Below are 20257 nucleotides of genomic sequence, written 5' to 3'. Positions count from 1 at the left end.
CCACTTTGGAAACCATTAGCAAATTATGAGTGATTGGCAGTTTAAAAAACAGGAATGCCCCGTTTTCCTGTTTCAAATCTTCAATTGCTTTAATGGGGTCTTTATACAAACAGTTGAGGCACATTTATGGGCAGATTGTAGTAGAGTGTGTTTGTCTGTCATCAGTTGCTGCGTCTCTAGTGGTGAAGGTGTATCCAGAAAGGGTTCAGATGGCACAGGGGCTTCCAGTCACTCTCAGGTGCCAGGTGTCTGGATATCCACCTCACTATTTCCAGTGGTCCCGTGAGGATGGACGGCCAATCTCCAGCACGGCAGAGAGACGCAGACAAGGTACTGTCCACATTCCTACAAGCATTTTCAGATGACTAGTATAGAATCTCTCAAGACGTCACACATGAATCCTATGTAGAAAGCAAGCACCAAAAATAGAACTAAATACTTCATATTGCATATCTATTTTGTGGGGAAACAAGTACTATAGTATATTGCAACCAAGCCTAAAATACAATAAAAACAGAAATATTTTTACTATTTAAAAATAACTTCTATTTGAATCTGTTTTCAATTTGCAGCCAGTCTTCAGTGTCACATGATCATTCAGAAATCACTCTAATATGATTTGCTGCTCAAGAAATACTTTTATTATGATCAGTGCTGATAACTTTGTGATAGTTTTTGCAGGTGTCTTTGAAGGCAAAGTTCAGAACTATTTTTAGCATATATAACAGCACAAGTGGTAGTGTGTGAGTTCACAAGCATGGGAAACTGTTTCATACCACATTGTAGGAGAGGAGTTGCATTTTCCCAGTGTGCAGCCCAGTGATGGTGGCATCTACATCTGCACCGGCCGAGACCAGCGCAGCACCAATAGAAGCAAAGCAGAGATTGTTGTTACAAGTAAGCTGTTTTTTATTTTTTTATTTTATTTTTGCCATTTAAAATCACAATCTACACACTATTCTAGTCTCTCACTTTACACCGATTAAATGTATGACAACACAACATTTTTTAATTTAGTTTTTAAAGTTTGCTTTTGCTTTACCCTAAAGATGCATTTACAGTAGAACAAAGCTGGTTGGGATTGGACATTAAAGTCCCTCTGTTATGGGAAATGAAAGGTTTATATTTTGGTTTTGGGAGTCTGCAACAACAGGTTGGCATACATGAATGGTCAAAAAACATCTTATAATATGAATTTATTTTTACCTAACTTGCTCAACGATTTATTTATCCAAACCCCTCCTTTAAGGGACGCTAATCTGCATCGATTAGTCCGATTAGACTCATTTTCATTTTATCATACCTGTAATGCCTGATAAAGCAGTGTTTGTGAACGCAGTGCTGCTTTGTGTACAGTGTTACTGGGGAAACTGCTATTTTTACCGCTCCAAAAGCTGCACCTAGTGGCAAAGAATGAATTAGCTTTTTCATTCAGACCAATGAGAGAAGACCAACAAGTGGTCAGGCAGTATGCTAATGTTTCATGTCAACATCAACATGAAACGACTTGGGATTCGTTTTAAAAACGATTCGTTTTAATGATTTAGAGTCGACTCTTTCAGATTTAAAACTTTGCAGGATGTTTTCATTCAACTGCATGAAAGGTAATTTTCAAAAATCCATAATGGGGCACTTTAAAGAATGTATTTGTGAATTTGGATAATGTTAGGTGTCTGATGAACCAAATATGAATTTGGTGATATTGAGTCATGTGGTGTTCTCACACTAAATTATGTACATTATTATATTTGTAATATTTATATTTTATTTTAGAATATTATATAAAGTAATTTAAATGTATTTATATTTATTAATTTTGTCCTTTTTTGGGGGGACACACAAAAAAAATTTCTTTCTCGATTCACATAACACATTTCCCTCACCAGCCATACCATCCAAACCTATTGAAGTCTTTATCGAGGAGCCCAAAATACAGAGAGTGGTGGTGGGATCTACAGTGAGCTTCATCTGCACAGCCAAAAGCAAGGTATGAATGTCATCTGCGCACACATCCATCACAGACATAATCTTAGCCTCCCTTACTTCCAAACAGATGGGACAGAGAGAGAGAGAGCAGGATTTGGCTGTGAGTATGAATGACTGTAAGTGAAAATATTTGAGGACATGTGCTTCTCTTGTAGCTGCCAGCGTACACCCTGGTTTGGACCCGCAAAGGCAACGGCAAGCTGCCTAACCGGGCCATGGATTTCAATGGAATCCTGACCATTCAGAACGTGCAGCCCGAGGACGCAGACAACTATGTTTGCACGGGCTCCAATATGCTTGGCATGGATGAGGGCACGGCCGAACTCTATGTCCCAGGTTTGTGATAGGCACCACATCCTCTAAACCTCCCTGCCTTTTAGTTTTCTGTCTTTCTCAAGTTGCATGTCTCTATGCTTTTCTTCATTGCCCCATTTTTGTTTTGTTTTTGCAATATTCTGCTCTGTCTTATGGTCAGTGGCATGGCTAACTCTTCGTTTTGTGTTTCAATCATCGCATTATTAAAAAAAAAAAAATGCTTTTTGATTCATTCCTGAGTTTTTTCCCTCACTTAACACAAAATGTTACCAGTGTAAAATCTTTACAGCAGACAGATTGATACAGCTTGTGAATGAAAAGCAAAACTTTGTACTCGATAAATAAATCTCAGAAAATGATTTTTCAATCAAATCTAATCCAGCACCTGTAATTATAATTTTTTCTTAATAATACAAAATTCATGATTTTTTCCCCTCATGCTTACAAAGGGTTTTGCAAGCTAAAATCCTAAGCAAAAAGCTGATTTTGGGTCATGATTATTGAAAACTTGAATCAATGCTCTTAATTAAGGAGTTCTCATAAATTTCGTTGTGTGACTCACATATCAATGCAGGCTTTACAAAACAGACTCCCATGAAGACTGACGGCAGTTTAATCATATTAAACATTTGATCTAATTTTTACTCAATAGCAGTTGATTTTTGGTTCAGAATATTATGCAATTGCACAATCAAAATTGAGCTCCACAAATTGTGTGCAAATTGTTCAGTTATACATTTTTGATGTACACAGAAATTATAATTTGCACACTGACATTGCGCAAAAATGTTGTCAAACATTTTGCACAAATTATCACATTAAATTGAATATATGAAGTGTACATAAAATGGATTCATGTGTCATCTGCAGAGATATTTCTTTTGCTTGTGTTTAATGAATAAGGCCTAGTCATTTTACTAACCGTCAGTCTATCATGCATTACATTGATGCCTAGTCTTCTTAGTAGCGATCAGTGAAATCAGCTGCTGGGGTAATTGGGTGTTGTCATGGTGGTGGTTCTGTGTCAGTCTTCTTACTAGTGGGGGATTTGTGTCTTAATTTCCGGGCATGTTTACTGTCATTTCCCTCCTAAGGTGATCTTTTGGGGATAGGTGGTTTATAAGGTAGGGAGGTGTCATAAATACTGGGACTCGTCAGCCAAAAGGACTGCAGGCACAAGCCCGTTCCCGACTCCAAGACGTGATTCCATCTTTATTTTGTCATGGAAATGTTCTTCAATTTTGTATTTGAAAATGGTGCTATTAGTGCAGTAGTTTGAATGTTGACTTTTTTTTTCCATGAGTGTCATATTTTCCATTTCGAATTGTTTCTTTTCCTTCTCTCATTTTGGTCCTCTAAATGGATTGGAAACTGCCAGTGGTTTAGGCAGTGAGATTTTCAAGTGTAACAGTTTCTTTACTGGTTTTGTAAACTCAATCATATTTAGCAGTAATCGGAGACATTTCGTAGATAATGCCTTTCAAAGGTTTCCGACAGAGATGTGTACTGTAGTTATTGCATAGAATTTAATTCCATATTTATTTTGGCTGGTTTGACAAACAGCTGTAAAAAAAAAGAACTTTGGTTTACATTTACAAACACACTGAGTACTATAACAGAAATTATGTTTATGTTGACTCTAATGTTTCATGTGTATGTTAAAACAGCTTTCAAACTTTTTCACACATTTGTGTTTTTGCATTGTTTTTTTTTGTTTTTTTCATTATGTATGTTTTACACTAGAATGGTGCTTTATAACTTCTCTTTTTGATTTTCTTTTCAGTCAAGCATGTTAGGTATATATAGCTATTTTAGTAATCAAAAACAATATTTAATTTTGTACATTTTGAAATGGTGCTGTATCTTAAGAAAAGATGATGATTTTTTTTCTTACATTATGATTCCATTGTATTGGATTTGTCTAAACTGTGAAATGTGTGTACAAATTATTGTTTAAATGGTGAACATATTAAAGCAATAACAGGTAAAACACCTTCGCTCTGTGGAATAAAACTGAAATTCTAAAATAGACTTTTCTCAATCACAAGCTGTATTAAAAATATACAATATGAATGTTTATACTGAGGTAAAGCTTTTACATGTGTTGTGTGTTGATACTAACCTGCATGCTTTGATTTAATCTGAGTGCTGTTTCCTACACTCCTCTTTTAATTGCACAGACAGTGTGCTTACCTCAGACTCATTTTTAAATGTCTTCTAAATTTGCATTGATTTTTCAGTAGGAAAATTCAGTGCCCTCTTTGATTCTCAATGGGGCAACCTATTGCTTGCCATTTTACAGCAACTATTCTTCATGAACTTTTCCATCATTGACTACAATCTAACATGACAAGTGCTGAAAATCAATGATACTGGAGCATAATTGTTGAATTGGGAATAACTTAATTTGCCTTACTAAAAAAAACAATGAGAAGCTTCCTTGTACAAATAAGCTATATGTGCTGTACATCTCAGTCAAAAGTCCAGATATAAAAGTTAAAAAATAAATTACATCTGTATCATATTATATTTGAAACATGATTTAAATTGTGACTTTTACTGATGTAATTAGTATGTGAATGATATCAACCTCAGGCATTCTGAGACATTTGTATAGCTACCTGTTAAAACATGATTTACTTTCACGGAAATATAAAATGTAAGCTTGCCTAAACTTAACAGTATCTAGAGATAATTTAGTCCCCACCTATTAAAGTGTAATTTCGCAGCAGCATTGCAAAAAAAGAAATGCAAGTTGTTGCACACTCAGTCTGGATCTCAAAAGTCATGAAACAAAAGTTGAGTGGCATATGCTTTAAATCACATTGAAATGCTAGGTGCGCCAGTGCGCCACTCTCACAGAACCTTCTGGAGACTCACTTGACAGTATCTGCCTGTCCATCATTCACAGAGGCTTCTCAGTCACAGATGTTTTACACTGCCTATGAGATGTTTGAAGGACATAGAAAGCGTAAGTCCACATGGTTCTCTTCCTCCAGGCCTGGAAGGACCTGTTCCTTTCACGCATGCAACATTCACGCCTGCATGCTTTTACCGTCTCAAGTAGTGCCAAGGTACAACCAAACTACGAGCATGGTGCTAATATTACAAAAATAGCTTAATGACCACCAGAGTTTTATACATATTTATTATTTTAATGTTAATCCTGTTTATGACCACATTTTGGTCAGATACTGTACATGTGTTTTTGAGTTGTACACAGGAGCATTACTTGATATGGCTAGGGTTTTAAGACTTACATGAGTCCATTGAAACCGTGAAGCTGCATGCTAACACATTTAGGGACTTCTCTCTGTTGCCAAAGTGTCTTGTATGATTCTTATTTTATTGGTAATTTGTCTGTAACGGAGATTTTTGGTGCTCAAGACTAGTTCTGTATCAGATTGGTAAGGTTAATTCTTTTTGCATGATGTTATACGTGACCAAACCACCAAACATCACACTTGTTACCTAACAGAGAGGGGTCCCCCACACATTTCATCAGCCCAGTATCATGCTTTTGATATGCACGACTATGTTGAGGTATATCAGATATCAAATAATATTCATTATTCTTTAAAGATATCACTGTGCCTCTTTTATAATGGCCATCACTCATGTACATATCCAGTGCACTGAACTAGGCTCTCTCTAATTTTATAGAGACTATATAAAAGATGGTTTTACTTTAGTATGAATTTAATTGATTTATGGTGATCGATGGATAGGTAGTTTAATAAATGGTTAGATAGACAGGATATATGAGCAAATTAAATTGGTGAGTAGACAGATTGGTAGAGAAATGGTAGATAGGTAAGTGGTTAGATGATGTAGGGGAATAGATGCATTGATGGGTTTATGTATAGTCAGAATTTGGTAGGGTAAATAGATCAATTTGACTAGGAGTGTGGATAATTTAGGGGTGCACAAATGTATAGACCGATAGATGGGTAGATAGACAGACTGATAAGATACGTGGGTAAAAAGATGAGTAGATGGTTGGGTGGTCAAAAAAGATGGATTGGTAGATGAGAAGGATGGATAAGTTGAAAAATAGACTGTTGGGTAGACTATTATATAGTTGGGTCAGTAGATGTGTAGACATACATGGATGGGTAGATAGATAGTTGGGTGGTCTGATAGATGTGGAGCCAGATACATCAGGTAATTATATAGATGGATGAAAGAAGTGAAAGATTGGTGGGTAGATAATTATGGCGATATATAGGTAGAAGGGTGGGTGGATGGTGTAAACAGAAAAGGGTGGGTAGATGATAAAGGAGTACATAGCTAGGATTGGTTAGATGAGTTGTGAAAGGGGTGAGTAGACAGTTATGTGGTTGGGTTGATAGATTTGTAGACAGCTAGATGGTTGGGTGAATGGATGGATATGTAGACTATAGATGGGTTGTGATGTACAGTAGAGTAGATTGTATAGATAGAGATGGCTGTGTAGATGATGAAATGTATATACTAGTGATTAAACTAAGAAATTTGGTTAACAGATGGCTGGGTGGATGGAAAAAGTTGAAAATAGATTTGTGGGTAGACAAATGAATAGTTCAGAAGGTAATATGGTGTAGTATACAGTGATAAGTGGGTAGATAGATGGATAAATGAGTATATTGGTGGATAGATAAATGAGTAGACTGGAAGAATTGGGTGGGTGGATAAGCTGAAAAATGAGTGGGTAGACATAGTTGGATCGATAGATGTGTAGACAGCTAGATGGTTGGGTGAATGGATAGTTGAATAGACATATTTGTGTCTGGGTAGACAGATGAGTTAGGAAAAAAATGGTGGGTAGACAGCTATATGTTTGGGTGAATAGACAAAAGTTTGGGTAGATAGGGAAAATTGGGTAAACTGATAGTTGGGCAGATGAAAAGTTAGAAATAGATGGGTGGGTAGACAAATTAATAGTTGAGCAGGTAGATGGTGTAGACAGGTGGGTAGATAGATAAAGGAGTGAGTAAACCGCTATATGTTTGGGTGTATAGACAGAGATAGAGGTGTAGACCGTACATGTAGATTGGTGGGTAGATAGATCTTGTGCACAAAAAGTACTTTTATGGACCAAATAAGAACTCTATTCATGGAGTTGGGCCCATCATGGAAAAAGTAATGCTTAAATACCAAGGCAGCTAAATGAGCACTGTTCAGTCACTGAGAAGCAGACCGGAGCTTACACAGCCCAGTAGTCCACCCCAGTTGGTGAAAGAAAGCTTTCTTTTGCTCTGTTGCCCTGGAATCCCTATAGATTGAGGGCTCGGCATCCAGCCGAGTTGGCACAGACAGCAGTGAGGGCCTCGCCCTGCCAAGCTCCATCTGCCACTTCTCATCTCCTCAAGCTGGCTGCCAAGAGACATGATTTGACCATCATCACTGGCAGCCAGACACACACTGCATATGCTGTCACACCACTATCACTTCATAAACACTCTCACAAACAGACCTTTCCCAAATGTAGAGCTGTTTTCAGTTTTCCATCTATTTGCCTTTTTGTATTTTTAGTGCTTATGATAGAAACCACACAGCAAGATAAATGTGAAAAACATTATCAATTAATTAGCATGACATTTAGACCATGAATGAGAAATTCATTTTACTGAAAATGTTCTTGACCTCTTCTGTCATCGAAAGAGGGTAAGGTCTGTTCTGGGTAGGCATTATCTGTAAAGACTGGTACTTCAGTTTGAAGTGCTCTGCTCCTGTCTGTGATTAACTGATTTCTACCTCACTGTAGCTACTGAAGGGGCCCAGCCGGTGGCCACAATAAATCCACCTGTGCTGACAGTCCAACAGGGCCAGCGGGCAGAGTTCCGCTGCACAGTGACTGGCAACCCCACCCCTGCTGTGGAATGGATAGGTGAGCCAATCTACGTCTGAGAATATAAATTCATATATTCATTTGTGGTTACTCTAATTTTGGCAAGAATAACTTGGTTATAGGACGTGTGATCTTATGTTGGCCCTAGGGCAAAATTCCTGAAAAAGAAGACCCTTGTGAAAAAGTTCAATTTCCTAATAAAAAATAAATATACTAAAATGTATTTGAAATACATTTTTACAAACCCGATTCCAAAAAAGTTGGGACACTGTACATACTGTGAATAAAAACATAATACAATGATGTGGAAGTTTCAAATTTCAATATTTTATTCAGAACAAAACAAAGATAACATATCAAATGTATAAACTGAGAAAATGTATAATTTTAAGGGAAAAATAAGTTGATTTTAAATATCATGGCATCAATATATCTCAAAAAAGTTGGGACAAGGCCATGTTGGGACATGGCATCTCCTCTTCTTTTTATAATAGTCTGCAAACGTTTAGGAATATGAATGTTGTCCCATTCGGCATCTAATACATGCTTCTAGTATTGCTCAACTGTCCTAGGTGTTCTTTGTTGCATCTTCCTCTTTATGATGCACCAAATGTTTTCTATGGGTGAAAGATCTGGACTTCAGGGTGGCCATTTCAGTACCCGGATCCTTCTTCTATGCAGCCATGCTGTTGTAATTGATGCAGTCTGTGGTCTGTCATTGTCATGTTGGAAAATGCAAGGTCCTCCCTGAAAGAGTCTGGATGGGAGCATATGTTGTTTTAGAACTTGGATATACCTTTCAGCATTGATGGTGCCTTTCCAGATGTGTAAGCTTCCCATGCCACACGCACTCATAAAAAACCCCATACCATCAGAGATGCAGGCTTCTGAACTGAGCACTGATAACAACATGGGTTGTCCTTGTCCTCTTTAGTCCAGATGATATGGCATCCCGGTTTTCCAAAAAGTACTTAAAATTTTGATTCATCTGACCACAGGGCAGTTTTCCACTTTGTCTCAGTCCATTTTAAATGAGCCTTGGCCTAGAGAAAATTCCTGCGCTTCTGGATCATGTTTAGATATGGCTTCTTTTTTAACCTATAGAGTTGTAGCCGGCAACAGCGTTTGGCACGATGGATTGTGTTCACTGACATTGTTTTCTGGAAGTATCCTGAGCCCATGTTGTAAATTCCATTACAGTAGCTTTCCTGTATGTGATGCAGTGCCAGTTGTTTCAGATTCTCTGAATCTTTGGATGATATTATGCACTGTAGATAATGATAACTTCAAACTCTAAGAAACTCCTTTCTGATATTGCTCCACTATTTTTCGCCGAAGCATTGGGGGAACTGGTGATCCTCTGCCCATCTTGACTTCTGAGAGATAATGCCACTCTGAGAGGCTCTTTTTATACCTAATAATGTCCCCAATTGACCTATTAAGTTGCAAATTGGTCCTCCAGCTTATTGCTAACTGTCCCAACTTTTTTGGAACGTGTAGCTCTCATGAAATCCAAAATGAGCCAATATTTGGTTTGACATTTTCAAAATGTTTCACTTTCAATATTTGATATGTTATCTATATTCGTTATCTATATTAGTGAATAAAATTTATGAGATTTTTTTTACTCTTTTACTCACAATTTGTACAGTGTCCCAACTTTTTTGGAATCTGATTTGTATTTAATGCTGAGTTTATACAATGCAGTTGTACCCTGTAATTGTACATTTGGTATACTAAACTAAAATTGGAACAACCCATTTTGTACTTATTATTATTGTATATTTTAAAAGAATATACTTAAGAGCTTATTGAATGCAGTGTTTTCAGACACTTTTTAAAGTATACTTTTAAGATTTAAAGTACACTACAAGAGCTCACTGAATAACAATTAAGCACACTTATTTTTCACAAGGGGGGCCCTTTTTCATTTCCCGACCAACATGGGTGTGGTTTGAAGAACATGTCCTACCTTGAAATCATTGAAAGCATTGTTTGTTGATGAAGATATTGAGTTTTCAATCTGGTAGTGTGGTTAGGTATTCCCACATAACATCAACTGTTCCTTCCTGTCTCCTGAATTCTGTCTTATGAAATGGGGTTTGTCAGAAGGTCCCGGGAACCGAATCAGTTCAAAAGCTGTAATTCGTAATGGGCTGCTGACCATCCCATCTGTGGATCGCTCGGATGAGGGCGAGTACATCTGCAAGGCTCTGAACACACATGGCGAACACACAGCCCGGGGAGTTCTTCATGTTCAAAGTATACTAGAATACTCCAAGATTTACAGTGTAACAAGCTCATAAATCTGACAAGTGAGTTCTCCTTCACTTTCTAACTGATGTTTCAGGTACAAGTCAACCTCACGGTCTACCCCACGTACAAGTGAGCCCTCCGCGGGTGGAAATTCACGAGGGTGAGACTTTGCGGTTGTACTGTAGGGCCGTTGGCAATCCCACTCCTGGCCTCACATGGAAGAAGAGAGGTGGTTCACTGCCGCCACAGGTGAGAAACCAGTTTCTCCTTTTGTCATTCATCCTGTTACTCAATCAGGGTTGTGCCATTGGTCATATTTTGCCTTGTTTTTGCCTCCTTTGAGTTTTTCTTTCTGTTTCATCCCGTGTCTTGGTGTTTGTTCAGGCAATTCCTTCTCACGGTTTCCATCAGTTTAAAAGCAACAGTCTCGATGTGTTACAGAGACGTATTGAGGAGCTACAGGTCTGTCCATCTGTCTGATGTCTGTCTCACGCGTCCCATCCCACCTGTCTCGCTTCACTCACCCTCACCAAAATCTATGTGAACTAAATGCATGATTCATTTAATCATTCACGTGACACCCTTTTGATTTTTAGCCAAATAATTATTGTAGATTACTTATGTGAGTACAAACAATAATTAGTTTGCTCGGTTCAAGTTTGCACCGCTAAACAGGTGTGCTGGTTTCAATTATCGAAGGCTACGTCTATATTAATCGGAATGCATTTGAAATGCTTCTCCGTCTACACTAGCGTTTTCAAGTGTTTTGCAAACTTTGTCTCATCCACACTGAAACATCAAAAAAAGTTACATTTGCTTTCTGCGCATGCGCAAAGCCTCAAAAAAGCTCACTGCAGAGGATACACACGGATGATACGTTTTTATGCAGTTCATTCATTGACGCGTCCAGGTCGCACACACTCACAATTGTATGTCTGATCTAAAACGCGACTTCCCTTATGTTTTGCCGCAAATAGCAATTGCAAGTAAATTTGCTTTCACCTTTGCAGGACTGTGATATGAAGAGTGTACAAAGTAACACATCTGTAGCAATAGTGTGAAAGTGCAGAGCATACAGTATAACATGCACAATACCAATATAAACATGGATATCTATTGGTATAATATGCATCACATGACAAAAATTGCATCATCTTTTTTAAAAAAAATCAGTTTTCACAGCGAAATGGTGCTTTCAAATTTAGCAAAAAGCTCAGTTTTCCTTGACTAAAAATGCCATCTCAGTGTGGATGGAAGGCCAAAACGGAGAGAAAAAAGTGTTTTCAAATGAAAACTTATAAGTGTGGAAAAGGCAAGCAAGTATGTACAGTGTGGTGCAAAATTCTAGATTGTTTACCCCCAAAAATGTAAATTTGCTGAGAATTTACTCACTCTCAGGACTTGTTAGATGTAGATGAGTTTTGTTTCTTTATCAGAACAGATTTGGAAAATATAGCATTACATTAGCTGTTCACCAATGGATCCTCTGCAGTGAATGGATGGCGTCAGAATGATTTAATGTCGACACACTTTCACTGCAGAGAATCCATTTGTGAGCAAGTGATGTAATGCAAAATTTTAACAAACCTGTTTCCGGTAAGTACATTTTCAGTAAATGTTCATTTTTGGGTAAACTATTTCTTTAAAGCAAAGGCTGCACAAACCAAATACGGAAATTCATTTGCATTTTACAATTGAAATTTGGACTAAAATTGTTATGCTGATATAAATGTATTTAAATTAGAAAAATGGCAAAATAGAAAGCCAAACAGAAGCAGTGGACCCATTTCTTTTGAAACCCACTGTACATGTTTTGCACTGCTAGATTTGGGTTATTCAAGATATGAGACATGGACGACTTGTCCCATGCTGCTGGAGGGCTTTGGTGTCTTGCATACCTTGTGTCTTTGTGGACTGGTTTGTTCTGCCTGAGAGCATCGCTGCATTGTGTCAGCTTTTCCCAGGGTGTGCTCTGGTCTGCCGTGCAGCCATGCAGAAATTCTGTGTGCTCTAGCAAACGGGCCGCTTTGAAAATTTGTGAATGGTTTCAGACACTCATTCAACCAAGCCTGCCCCATCCAGGCTCTACTGCCGCCACGCTTCACTAGATCATAGTTAAGCAGCTTTACTCCTGGATAAAGAATATCACCCCTCCCTTCTGAATACAGTCGTGTTTTCTTTAGCATCGAGTACACTAAAGATGTAACTTTCAGTTTTAGAAATCCTCTGCATACGTGTTGAAAAATTGACAACATAATTGTGCTAATCACATTCATGTATTTGCATCATCAAAACTAAGATATTTTAAATATGTTTTCATTTGAAGGTTGATTTACAGGCCTGGATGTCTCTAGATGTAGGATTTAGACGTTTTGTTGTATAGCCACTAGCTGCTTTAACTGTCCACTGTCACTATATGTTTCGTCGCGTGAAATAATCACTGTCCCCAATGCCATTAATCAATTACAAGTAATTGCAGAGTAATCATCTGCTAATATATAGACCTGTAGCACCATAAATGTAACACCAATGACAAATAACAATCTGTTATGAGGCATAAATAATTACACCGTGTCTTAACCAGATACAACACAAAAAGTCTTTATCTGCCCCCAGAGTGCACTTTGGAGTGAAAACCATATTGAAGGGTTTTCAAATGTTAGTGTTCAAAACTGGTCACTTCAAACTAATGGAGGCTTCTCTCCCATCATGCTTTGTCTAGGTTGAATTAGGCAAGATTCCGAGGAATAGTTTTTTTTTTGGTCCCCATACCATTCATCCCTTCAAAGCTTTTACTTGATTGTGGAGGCTAAACCCTTTTTAGGCATTAGGTCCTATGTATGAGCCCTGAAGGATGAAACGTAGCCTGTTTGTTGAAGTGTAGAATTTAATATTATCCACAATTTTGCAACACTGAAGTGCAGTAATAAAGCAATTTTCTGTGAATTTGTTTGACCTCTGATTTATTATCCACTATAGATAAATGGCTAGGACGATAATAAAGTCAAGTACATAGTAGATATGACAATTTCCGTAAACAACAACAACATAATAAACATGCTAAATTATTGGTATGTGTTTTGCACTCCTAAGCCACAGTGCATTGCAGGTGCGAGAAAGTGAGTGAATTGTTTTGATTGGCTGTGTTTACGAACAATTTCATTGCATCACATCACACTATTCTTGGTTAAGACATGGTGATAGCCTCATAACAAAAATCTCTTCATAAATGACTAAACTACGCTAAACAGTTTTTACTTCATTTATTTGCCGGTATTACTGCATATCAATGTATTTCAATTGTTTCATTTAAACTAAGTTTTTTCAAGGTAAGTATTGAGTGTTAAATTGTCTACTATTATTAATGCTGTTATGTTTATTCTGTTCCTATTGACCAAATTTACTTGATGTTCACAAAAAGCCAAACCAATTGATTTATTTAGCACTTTTTATAATGTTCATTTTTTTAAAGCAGATTTAAAGAAAATTATCGCAGCAATAATATCTTAAGCCCTGTTCAGACTACACGATTTTGCCGCGATCTGCTTGACGTAGGGTGTCGTGGGGATCATCTGTGACACTGGCCAAAAGGAGCACATAAGGGCCTTTGTACAAGCTTTCAGACATGCCAAAACGAAAGGGAGACAATGGTATCGGTCTTGCTAGGAATAATTTTGGAGGGAAATATGCGTGGAGCTACGGCAACAGTACTCCTGCATTTATGATTAAGGGACTACCGCAACACAATGAAAAAAGGTTAAATAAAAACTATTCTACCTCAGTTCTCTATGACAGTCCATACAATCCTTTTAATTCATTTGAGTTTTTTTCTGATGACGAGACAGGGCAAAACATGCTGTTTTCTAGCCATTGTTTGATTACACTCATTCCATCTTCTGTCTTTTCTCGCGCTATTGATGACAGCACGCATGTTGTTGCAATGGCAGCATGCGTTGAATGGTCGGGTTGCATCATATAGTTTGACATATTTCTTATTCACGATACAACAAGATGAATCATGAACCGCATAATCTTCACACAGTGACTTTCGTAATCAAAAAATAATAATAATGTAGTCTGAACAGAGCTTAGATTCCATATAAAATAACTAAAAATGTACCTCAAATATCCATACATCCATATCTTCCTCAGGCCCGCGTGGAGCGCACTGACATCGGCACTCTCCTCGTACCCAATATCAGGTCGTCTGATGCAGGCACATATCTCTGTGTTGGAACTAACACTGTTGGTTCCTCAGAAGCTCATATTGAGGTCTCTGTAAAAAGAGGTGAGGCAAATCCATTCATTTTAGACTAGTATTTTTAGGATATAATAGTAATTTTATTCTGTCATGGTGATCAGGAGAAATCATCCCCTCTGGAGTCACCATCCAGCCTTCTATTGCTTCTGTAATGGAGGGAGAGACTCTGGATCTTAATTGCATCGTCCCAGGAACCTCTCCAGCATCTGTCAAATGGAGCAGGGCAAGCGGCCTGCTGTCATCCAATCATCAGGTTTTATCTCAGTCCACTATCAGGCATATTTGATTTACATGTAGTATGTATGACAGATCTTTGAGCTGATTGTTAAATATATGAACTATATGTGTCCTTTCATGTGCATTTGACTCAAGGTTTTAGGAGCTCAGCTGCGGATCCTGCAGGCCTCTGCAGATGACACTGGAGAATATATCTGTCAGGTGGACGACGGCCCATTCCCCCGTCAGGCTTCTGTATCAGTGTCTGTGTTGTCCAGCTCGTCCCGTAAGTCCCTTAGATTGATGAGAAACAGGAAAGTTCATCTTGCAGATCATTAACCAAATGTCATCTATCTTCATATTTTGGTTTTTCATCACTTCAGCCCTTCATCTCTTGCAGTGTCCCAAGAATTCATTTGATGATATTTCATATTTGATGGGTTTTTTTTCCCATAATGGTGTCAATTTTATGTCAAATACTTAAATGGGTCATCAGATGCCCATTTTCCAGTTGATATGATCCTTTAGGGTCTTAATGAAAAGTCTGTAACAGTCTGGTTAAAATGTCTTAATGGTAATGTAAAACAACACAGTTTTTACCTCCGTCTACAGCAAGCTGTTTTATTGCATGTTGCTTTAAATGCTAATTAGCTCTGTTCACCCCGCCCCTCTCTTCCAACCACTGGGTGGATCTTTATCATTATAGGGTGGTTGTGTACACACACTGCCAACACACATTTCAGTTCAAACAGCTTGTAAGAGTGCATGTAGCATCTGATGACCCCTTTAACTGAATCATTGACATTTTCAATTATACAGCTCTCTTTTTTGTTTTTGGGAGTTTTTCTTTTATCTTAAGCCCTTTTGGGACAGTAATTGTTTCTCATATGGATATCATACATTTAAATTTGCAACATTTTGGGCTAAAAAAGATTAAAACTGAGTGAGCTATCATTTAACTACTTTATCTAGAGAAGCACTGGATAAAAATGTGAAGACTGCACTACATAGGCAGATTTGTCCTCCACATTTTAAATGTGTGGAATATTTTTGACACTTTCAATGGCACTTTTAGCCTGTAAAGTCCTGTTTAATGTGTTTGCTCAAAATGTGCCTACTATATTTTGTGGCTTGATTGTGGAGTAGGTCTCCAGAGCCCCATTATCTCCATTGAGCCACACAGCGCAGCAGTGAAGCAGGGTGAGTCTGCGAGCTTCAGGTGCAGGGTCCACAGCGGAGCCCAGCCGGTGCGCTTAGAGTGGAAACCCACCAACAACCTACCTCTGCCAGGTACACTGCTGCCATTCACTTTCATGTCAGTCATCAATTAATATGATGCCTGAATAGAAATGATTTTGCTTCTTTTCATTTGTTAATGTAGATAACGTGAAGATTGGTCTTGACAATTCACTCCTGACTATTACCAATGCCCAAGCCAAAAACAAGGGCGCCTATCGCTGTGTGGCCAGCAACCTGTTCGGAATGACCCACAGCATAGCTTCACTCATCGTGAGAGGTAAACCAGTTCAGAAACAAACACTATATTTGGTTTCAAATTTTTTTTGGACATTATTCTTGCTCCATTTTATAAGTCTATTCTTATATTTTTGTCTGATTTCATACTTAGAATCTCCTAAGGCTGTAGTGACCCCTGCAGGACCGCTGCGAATCAGGGTGGGCGATCCCATCAATCTCGAATGCCAGGCCGCTGGAGAGCCAAGACCCTCTGTCAGATGGCACAGACTAGACAACAACCGCAAAACGATTCTGAGCAGCCCCGTTCCCGTCGATTCCAGTGCTATCATGCAGGTTATGGGCCGTTGAAGTCGAGCCGTTGTTGATTTCACAACCGTTTGCATCTATATGTTAATCAAAGTGTGTTTGATTCTATGTTCAGATCTTAGTTGCACGGCCGGAAGACAGTGGCACGTATGTGTGCACTGCACAGAACAACCAGGGCACAACTGAAACTCGAGTAGAGGTGTTTGTTGAAGGAGGGTCTCAGGTGCCCACTGTCCCCCGTGCCAGCGTCCGTGAGCCTATGATAGTCGTAGTAGAGGGATCAACTGCAACACTTCATTGCGAAGCCCATGGTAGGTGCAACCATATGACTGTTAAAATACAATAGGTGAAAATGAAAGCAGACTGCTATTAAAGCTTTTTTTATTTTACCTAAAGGATTCCCAAAGCCCACCATCACGTGGTCTAAAGAAAGGTCTTCTCTGCCTTGGAGACACAAGATTGTTGACAACAGCCTGGTCTTACCAAATGTGGGCCGTCAGGACTCTGGTCAATATGTCTGCAATGCCACAAACCACATGGGCACCAGTGAAGTCACCATCATGCTGGAAGTAGACAGTGAGCTTAACTTGTTCTTAGAGATGATTGTTTTTATTCCTTATCTATCTGATTCATGTTCATTTTACACTTCAAAGATAGTTTCTTTTAATTGTATTTGACTTTGTTTTCCAGGAAAAAATGTCACCCAATTCCAATCAATGTACTTGAAGCTAAATTGTTTACAATATTATGACAATGAGAGAATATATTTTGAAATACATTTATCGTGTCTGACATCTAGATATTTATTAGAAAATTATTATACACGCATACATTGCAAAAAAAAAAAATCAAAAATTGTTTTTGTTAGCAAGAAAACAAATCTAAGTATTCTTAACACATGTTAGATGTTCAGAATGTCATAAGATATTATTGCATTTTAGATCATTACTATCAAATTACTTTATCTTCTAGTTTATATTCTACAAATTTTCATGTACATTGCAAAAATTATTTTCTTATTCAGTTTTCTTTTCTTGTTCTAAATTAAAACAAATCTTAACATCGAGAATATATTATAATTGTACCTCTTTTCTACATTTAATATAAATATATACAGTACAGACCAAAAGTTTGGACACACCTTCTCATTGAAAGAGTTTTCTTTATTTTCATGACTATGAAAATTGTAGAGTCACACTGAAGGCATCAAAGCTGTGAATGAACACATGTGGAATTATATACATAACAAAAAAGTGTGAAACAACTGAAAATATGTCATATTGTAGGTTCTTCAAAGTAGCCACCTTTTGCTTTGATTACTGCTTTGCACACTCTTGGCATTCTCTTGATGAGCTTCAAGAGGTCGTCACCTGAAATGGTCTTCCAACAGTCTTGAAGGAGTTCCCCGAGAGATGCTTAGCACTTGTTGGCCCTTTTGCCTTCTGTCTGCGGTCCAGCTCACCCCTAAACCATCTCGATTGGGTTCAGGTCCGGTGACTGTGGAGACCAGGTCATCTGGCGCAGCACCCCATCACTCTCCTTCTTGCTCAAATAGCCTTTGATGCCTTCAGTGTGACTCTACAATTATCATAGTCATGAAAATAAAGAAAACTCTTTGAATGAGAAGATGTCTCCAAACCTTTGGTCTGTACTGTTTATATTTTTTTAGGGGTTCTGTTCTATGTGAAATCAAGCATCTGATGGAGTTTACAGCTGATTAAATAATCGGCTTTAGCGATATTTATCTTGCACCCCTATATTTTTTACATTTTTACATTGTAGCTTATGTCTGAATTCCTCCAAGAAGTGTGAAGCATATTTTCCTGTTTTTGTAAAGCTCTCTAAAATAAGCCCGTGGTAATTTTCCAACATCCTGTAACTGACATTTCTTTGGTTGGAGCAGCCCCACCCTATGCCACTTCCTTGCCCGATGACGTGTCCGTGCGAGTGGGTGAAGTAATCCGCCTGCAGTGCCTGGCCCACGGCACCCCGCCCATGCGTTTTGAGTGGACTAAGGTCAATGGCAGCTTGCCTCCTACTGCTCAGCAGCAAGGAGAAGACCTCCAGATCAACCTGGCCAAGGAGAGCGATGCTGGGACATACAAGTGTGTGGCCAGCAATAAGGTTGGCAAGAGTGAAGCGCTGGCCAGAGTCTCTGTCCGATGTGAGTCCTGACAGTTCACTTTAATATATGCATCATACATTCCTTCAAACTCACAGTGATCATCAGATGAATTCTGACTAGCATTCAGCTTGACCTCTGACCTCTGTGTCCTGCAGCACCCCTGTCAGTGAAAGTGTCCCCTCAGGTAGAAGTGAAGGCTCTGGGCAGCGCTGTGGAGTTCACCTGTGCTGCTAAAGGAGGGTCTCACACTGAGATTGAATGGTTGAAGGAGGGGGGAGCTCTTCCGCCAAATCATCACATTAAAGACGGAGTGCTCAGGTGAGTCTCATCTAATATCAAACAATCAGTACATCATTTATTTATAAAGTACCGTAAAAAACATGAAGGTATAAATAATTAATATAATTAAGCTAAATCAGATCTAAAATCTGATTTGCGGAAACTGATAAATTTCAAAGTTTACAAGAACAGCATTTATTTCTAAATTGAATTTTGTTGGTAGCAATTCTTTACTGTTACCTTTCGATAAATTAATATGTCCTTGCTAAATTAAAAGTTTTTGTAAAAAAAAAAAACAAACTTGAAAAATCAGTTTGATAATTTATTTTCCACAAATTTACATTAATGGAATTTAATTTGAATGGTCAAGATTGCCGTTAACACTACAAATTGTGTAAAAAGTGAAAAACTTATTCTAATTTTAAGGAAAATTATTTTTTTATATTTAATGTTTTTGTAATATCAGTTTTTTAACAGGGTGGTGCACAAAATTACTTTTTTAATCATTAAAATAAGTAATTAAAAAAAAACTACAGTAAATTGTTGATAAATTATCAGATTAGCTGAGTATGCAGTTTTTGATGTGTTTATCTGTTTCCCCTGCTTTAATTTTGTAAAATAATATTCTCTTTGGGATATGTAATATTATTTGCAATTAAATACCCTAATGTTTTGAATTATCTTGTGTCATTTATTTCTAATATTTGTGCAGAATCGAGAACCTTGAACAAAGCAACGAGGGAATCTACACGTGCAGAGCTACAAGTCTGTTTGCTCAGGCTCAGGACAGTGGCAAACTCACCATTCAAGGTCCGTTATGATATCCAATATGTTTCCAAATCTTGGTTTACTAAATTTGAAAACCAATGACTCTGTGCTCTTTGTCTTCACAGCTCTGCCCAAAGTGATGATCAATGTGCGCACATCAGTACAGACGGTGATGGTGGGCAGCTCAGTGGAGTTTGAGTGCCATGCGATCGGGGATCCTGAGCCCACGGTGCGCTGGAGTAAAGTGGGAGGCTCTCTACCTGATCATGTGGAGATAAAGGGGAACATCCTGAGGATTGATCATGTGGTCGAATCAGATTCAGGACAGTACCGCTGCACAGCCACTAATAATGTTGGCTCGGAGTATAACCAGGTGGTCCTTAATATCCAGTGTGAGTACATTATTATATCCAGAATGTCTATGACGCTTCTTTTGCCA

General features: G+C 38.2%; 1 protein-coding gene across 26 annotated transcripts in view; it reads left to right on the top strand.

Moving 5' to 3' along the window:
* Positions 1-20257, top strand: part of hspg2 (heparan sulfate proteoglycan 2) — a 108156-nt gene that overhangs the window by 68055 nt on the left and 19844 nt on the right. For 23 of the 26 annotated variants that reach the window (XM_026243858.1, XM_026243855.1, XM_026243853.1 and 20 more), the window contains 21 exons: positions 166-330; positions 787-897; positions 1887-1987; positions 2142-2322; positions 5213-5272; positions 8048-8170; positions 10241-10393; positions 10482-10636; positions 10772-10849; positions 14540-14675; positions 14750-14901; positions 15021-15150; positions 16011-16154; positions 16246-16380; positions 16492-16673; positions 16762-16957; positions 17043-17222; positions 18550-18810; positions 18927-19089; positions 19763-19860; positions 19944-20210. In XM_026243858.1, coding sequence (XP_026099643.1) covers positions 166-330; positions 787-897; positions 1887-1987; positions 2142-2322; positions 5213-5272; positions 8048-8170; positions 10241-10393; positions 10482-10636; positions 10772-10849; positions 14540-14675; positions 14750-14901; positions 15021-15150; positions 16011-16154; positions 16246-16380; positions 16492-16673; positions 16762-16957; positions 17043-17222; positions 18550-18810; positions 18927-19089; positions 19763-19860; positions 19944-20210 — 3171 coding nt within the window. The remainder of the gene's footprint in view (positions 1-165; positions 331-786; positions 898-1886; positions 1988-2141; positions 2323-5212; positions 5273-8047; positions 8171-10240; positions 10394-10481; positions 10637-10771; positions 10850-14539; positions 14676-14749; positions 14902-15020; positions 15151-16010; positions 16155-16245; positions 16381-16491; positions 16674-16761; positions 16958-17042; positions 17223-18549; positions 18811-18926; positions 19090-19762; positions 19861-19943; positions 20211-20257) is intronic. The other 3 variants (XM_026243854.1, XM_026243865.1, XM_026243868.1) reach the window with 3 other exon arrangements.

Source organism: Carassius auratus, unplaced genomic scaffold (genome assembly GCF_003368295.1).
Source record: "Carassius auratus strain Wakin unplaced genomic scaffold, ASM336829v1 scaf_tig00004557, whole genome shotgun sequence".
NCBI classification, from domain to species: domain Eukaryota; kingdom Metazoa; phylum Chordata; class Actinopteri; order Cypriniformes; family Cyprinidae; genus Carassius; species Carassius auratus.
This window is presented reverse-complemented; position numbering and strand designations above follow the sequence as displayed.